At 35.6% G+C, this 6,033-nt stretch overlaps 1 protein-coding gene across 1 annotated transcript; it reads right to left on the reverse strand.

The window, feature by feature from the left end:
• Positions 1-373: 373 nt before the first annotated feature.
• Positions 374-4,498, reverse strand: LOC132293686 (pentatricopeptide repeat-containing protein At4g33990-like). Its single transcript, XM_059791258.1, has 3 exons — positions 901-4,498; positions 752-810; positions 374-656 (listed from the first exon to the last, which is right to left on the reverse strand). The coding sequence occupies exon 1, from the start codon at positions 3,900-3,902 to the stop codon at positions 1,740-1,742; it is 2,163 nt and encodes a 720-aa protein (XP_059647241.1). The 5' UTR covers positions 3,903-4,498; the 3' UTR covers positions 374-656; positions 752-810; positions 901-1,739.
• Positions 4,499-6,033: the final 1,535 nt, after the last annotated feature.

Below are 6,033 nucleotides of genomic sequence, written 5' to 3' on the forward strand. Positions count from 1 at the left end.
ACCAAGATCGCCACCATTGAAGAATATTGTGTTGGCTTGATAAGGCCAAACATAATAAAGAGTTAAGAAAAGGAAAATATTTGAGAGAAAAAAATTAAATGACACACCCTCCCATTCGAAACTTGAGAGCAAATTTCAAAGATCTTTCATGGTTTCATACCCAATAAATAATCAATGGAACAAATAAACCAATCATGCTCAATAGATGTAATGAATATTAAATTGATTTTCTTCTGTTCACGACAATTATATCATAGCCCCAGCAACGTCTAAACAAGCACTTTTTAAGGCGTAATGCTAAATAATAAGATTCCATAGATTTATATTGGACCTATCTTATGCTTTAAACTTTGAAAGAAACACACACACACACACATTGATCCATGAGTACACATTGCTCCATTTATTATCACCGAAATGAAAAAGATAGTATTTAGTTCAACAATGTTCCAAAAATAACGTCATCCATACACAAATTTAGTCTTATATGAAAATAATTAATCAACGACATTTGCTACGCATTTGCCTTCAAATTCTTCAATCAGTTTCTTACTAATTTTTACACCAACTGGGAGTATCAGTCGAGGTTAACATTCTGTAATGGATGTCTTTGCCCCATCAAAGCTGCAATTGTCACCAACAAACTTTGAGAACACCTGCAAATGTTAAAGCAGTTACTAAAGCATTTCTTTTTGAAACTCCCAAGCAAAAATATGACATTATTATCTTAATAAAGTTTTTAGTTTTGAACCTGGTATATGCAAACTTCACCTAACTGTTGGGAGTGGAAAATGTGAACGTGAGAACAACCTGAACAAAAACGGAAGAGGAATAAGAGAAGTTGAAATTATGTGAGCAACTGAAGAACAAGAAATCGACAGAGCAGTGTGACAGTTTCACCTAATCGGGGTAATTGCTATGTTTCTCTTCATGGACATTTCACTGCTTCTTCAAAATGCATATAGCAAGAGATATCTTCAAAGCAAAGGCTCTTCCTCTGTTTGGACTCCATTATAGTTGATAGAGAGAGAGTGGTTAGCAGCGTGAAAAAATAGTCCTTTCAAGCATGAAAATTCCCTTTCATTTTTGTATGTGTGTACATGCACAGAGGAGCGAAGCTACAAAAACAGTCCTTGTCAAGTAGAATTTTTAAGAGGTTTTAGGATACCAGGAGCGAGGGGAAGTGAAGATAACGAAACCTCTTAAAAATCAAGCACAATTATCATAATGGGATCTTTGTAATTTGCCAGCTAATCTGTACCAAAGATCGCATTATGATAATTGTGCTTGATTTGGCATGACTACAGGTTGTGACATTCTTGATGAGCTTAGCATCGTATAGATGTGTTGACATGTTTGACGTCAGAGAAGAGATGGGTTCAGTATAGTAGGAATCCACAATGATTTTCCTGGAACTTCCATTCCAAACCAGCCCTACCAAAATTTATGCAGATTCCCAAATTTATAAACAAAGCCCGCAACTATTTCCCCAAGTCACCTTGAAGTAAACCTCACCAGCCCCACCTGGATTGGCTACTGATCAACTATCTTTGTTGAGCATCACCCATCAAGCAGGGGTGCAGGGGGAAAGCCTATTTGATGAATACGTAACCTTCCCTTGGAGAAGGATTACTTCCCTCATAGTCGACTCTGCGAGCTCATGAAGGAGATAGAATAGATGAAATAAGGGTCAGAGATCACTCTGTACCTACACTTTGCTACAGATTTTGGGAACATAATCACCAGTAATCCTTGCATGAACACAAACCAGACTCAAAATGGTGAAAGCGCTGTCCATCTCTCACAATAAGATGCCTGCATGTAATTTTTGAGATGAACTTCAAAGCAGTGTGACAATCATCACAAGTTCGCAGGTTCTTTATTATCGTCAGAGTAGCACCTGCTTCAGTATTAATGAGCCCAAATGCAATAGCCAATCTCTCACTGTGAACCTTAAGAGCTTCAACCTTCTCTTCCTTTTCCAGGTCTTGAACCACCAAATCTGTTTCTGCAATATATCCAGCTTCCATGAGCTTAATATTTAGCTCCTCTAGCTTCGCATAGATATCCACCGACCGATGGTGAGATCGGTCTCCTGCAATAAAGACATGGAAGGAACCATTTACCTCAATTTGGCTCCAACCAGGTTCTTTCACCAATCCTAGTTCATTTATTAACCTTCGGGTGACAGCTGCCTCTTTCCACTTCCCCACGGATGTATAAAAATTAGACATTAATACATAACTTCCAGTACTTGCAGACTTCATATCCAACAACTTCTGAGCTGCAAACTCCCCTAGCTCCATGTTTTTATGCGTTCTGCATGCACTGAGAAATGGAGCCCAAACTCGAGGTTGTACTTCGGCAGGCATCTCCTGAATGGTTTTCATAGCCAAGTCTAGGCAACCAGCTCGGCCAAGAAGATCTACCATGCACAAATAATGTTCTATGCTGGGTTCTATTCCGAATTCTCTCTGCATGCTTTCAAAATGCTGGAGTCCATCTTCCACCAAGCCTGAGTGGTTGCAAGCCAATAATACGCTTGTGTACATCATAGCATCCGGTTTAATTTCTTCTTCAAGTTGCATCTTATGAAAGAGGCTGAGAGCCTCTTCTCCCATCCCATGAATGGCATAACCATTTATCATGGAACTCCAAACAGCTAAGTCTTTTTCCGACACCCTTTCGAACACTTCTTTTGCCCTCTTTATGCTTCCACATTTGCAGAACATGTGTATTAATGAGGTCTGAATCCGCAAATCTGATTGTAACCCACTCCTCAAAATATACTCTTCAATCTCTTCACCCATGCTCAGTGACCCTATATCAGCACAAGCTGAGAGTACGGTAGCCACTGTAATTTCATTTGGTCTAACAGTTGTTCCCAACAATTTCTTGAAGAGCTCTACTGCTTCATGAGGCTTACCAAAATGAGTATACCCACTAATCAGTGATGTCCACACAAGCACGTTTTTTTCATGTACCATATCAAATATCTTTCGAGCAGACACAAGGTCACCACATTTTGAAAACATGGTTACGAGCAAGTTATCAATTGGATCTTCACAGTCACATCCACTTTTGAGTATGACACAGTAAACTGATGAAGCTAGTAACAAATTTCTCAATTGTACACAGCCCGAAACAAGGTTTAAGAATACGATATGATCCAGGCTTACACTTACTTGTCGCATTTGGTTAAACATATCAAACACTTGGGCAACATCCCCAACGGTTACATACCCACCAAGTATGGTTGTCCAAGATATGATTGATCTCTCACACATCAAATTAAAAATACTACGAGCATCTTTAACTTGACCCAAATGGACATACATACTCATAAGCGAATTCGACAGTGGTAACTCGGAGTGAAGTCCAAGTTTAATTGCGTAGGAGTGAATTGACAAGCCTTGTCCAAGCGAGCAACATGACACAATGCTTACAAACGTGGCGGAGCTGGGTTCAAACCCTAGAAACTGCATTTGTTTCAATAACCCAAATGATTCATTTACACGAGAATGACGACAACAGGCGGAAATCATGGAATTCCAAGAGACCAAGCTTCTCACAGGCATTTCATCGAACACTTTATGGGAAGACACCAAGTCGGAGCATTTTGAGTACATGTCGATCAGAGCGGTTTGCACGAAGACATCGGCCTGAAAACCCATGCGGAGTACAGAGGAATGGACCATTTCGCCTTCTCGTATGAAGCAGAGTTTAGCGCAGGACTTGAGAACCGGAGGGAAGGTGAAATTGGAGCCATGAACACCGGACTTGGCCATTGACGAGTAAATTTTCAGTGTCTCCGTGAAGAAGCCATCTTCGGTGGACGATCGAAGCATGAGGTTCCATTGATAGAGCGGTCTTGTCAACTTCAGCTGGCCACATCTTTGCATTATTTCCTTGTTTCCGCATTATACACTGCTAATTCAGTGAGGGAGAGACCGAGCATGCGGTGGAATGAAAGGAAAGAAAATAGGTAATGTTCGTTAAAAAACTAAAGAGTGATGCTATGGGCCACATTCATGCCAAAGATATGGAGACCAAAGAGAGAGAGAGAGAGCTGTGGGAAAACTCTATGTTTGGTTGGAAGGACGATGAAGGATGGAAGAGAATTGTTTTAATTATTTATAAAATTATATATATATATATATAATAAAAATAAAAAAAATAAAAAAATAAAAAAAAACTCTAAATTCTTTATTTTAATTCAACAAAATAAAGTGTCACATTATTCAATATTTTCTTTATTCCTCCTATCCAACCAAAAAAACTCTCTCCTCGTTTTCCAATCCATTTTTCTATCCCCTCCTACCAACAAGAAAATAAAAAAAAAAAATTTCATGAATACTACAAGTTTGGCTGGTAAGAAAAATAAAATTTTAAACAACTTTTCCATAAAATTTTCATTAGAAAAATACAGAATTTTGTTTTATTATTCATGATAAAGTTTTATGAAGTTACAATAAAATCCTTTCTTTTATAATAAGTATCCTGCTATTCAAGTCATAAAATTCTAAATTTTAAAAATTTTCTTGAAAAATTTCCTGCTAATATTCAATTACATAATGAATTTTTTTTTTGGTTTTCCTTTCATTCTCTTCCTTTTATTTTACTTTCACTTTTCAAAAATACACAAAATTACCAAAAACAAACATTAAAGAAAAATAAACTTTTAATGTTTGACATACACACTATGTTTCACTCAATAGTTACTTTGTCATTGTACTTTGAATTTATTCCCAACTAAAGCACCTAGCTAGTAAATCTAAAAACAAAGAATTAAGAAGAGAACTCTCTCTCATGTGATAAGAGTCATGAACTCTTTATATTTAACTATTAAATTGAGAAAGTTTATCTTTTTAATTTATAAAAATTCAAATAAATTATTTAATGCATTTTTTATTTCATTAGTTAAAATAGAGACCTTGTGATAAGAAAACTCTCCTGCCACCACAAAGTATGTTTCAAAAATTGATGTCTAATTTAAACCCTAACTCAAATTACATAATTTATAAAAACTATCATATCAACTTCTTAGATTTCCTATAGAACCAAGATTTTCGACTGAATCAACTTGTGCCCAATTTCAAATTCCACATTGCAATAACACATCTTAATATCAATAAATTTAATTATGTTTGGTAGATATGGAACTGGATAAAAACAATTGGAGAAAATTTTGGCAGATATGGAACTGGATAAAAATAATTGGAGAAAATTAAACTAAAATTTTCTCCAATTCCAATTTTAATTCCAATATTTCAATTTTATGCTGCCAAAGACAGCCTTAAAGAATTCATTGTTTAACAATCTCTAAGAAAATTAAGAAGAATATAATGGATCGAATAGAATAAAAAGAGAGACAACCATTCAAACACCATAACTAGACTAAAATTACTACGAGCACTTAAATTTTTACTAAGATGATAAACATTCACAAGAAACGGATTATTTTAAATCCACAAAACAAGTGATAAATTCATAAAAAAATTCAAAAATATTATTGATAAAAGGTTGAATTTTGTTCCTGCAACACATGAATATTTATAATAGAGAAAACTTAACACTAAAAGGAAACTAAAACATAAAAAAACCAAATAGCAAAGGCCCTGAAATAATTCACAAGCCTAAAACATAAAAAAAATACAAAATCTAAAATTTTAGAGTAATCCGAGTTCATTAAGGCCCTGAAATAATTCACAAGCCTCAATAAAATGTGATTTTAGAGCCCACAAGCAGGGTTTTTCTCAATGCCTCGTTCCATCCAAAAAAACACTATTGGTTTTTCGAAAACAGACTTATCGAACTCTTCATAATTATATCCTACATCATCTATCCAATAATGTTTTTTTTGGCAGAACTATCTCTATCTGAAAATTTTCTTGGAAAATCTATTATTCTAAGCTTCATTAATTGCCATTGTCTTCATCGGCCTCTTCTGTTAGTTGCAGTGTTGTTTCTTCCGTAAAAACTTTGTTGTTCGTAAGTTACCAACTTGTCTTTTTCGTATTTACCGAACAAATA

The sequence above is a fragment of the Cornus florida genome, unplaced genomic scaffold (genome assembly GCF_030987335.1).
Source record: "Cornus florida cultivar Cherokee Brave unplaced genomic scaffold, ASM3098733v1 CherokeeBrave_3.0.0_Hap2_Chr02, whole genome shotgun sequence".
Taxonomy (NCBI): domain Eukaryota; kingdom Viridiplantae; phylum Streptophyta; class Magnoliopsida; order Cornales; family Cornaceae; genus Cornus; species Cornus florida.

Excerpts from the sequence above, each read along its gene's own strand:
- LOC132293686 (XM_059791258.1), bottom strand. The coding sequence starts at position 3,902 with ATGCAAAGATGTGGCCAGCTGAAGTTGACAAGACCGCTCTATCAATGG.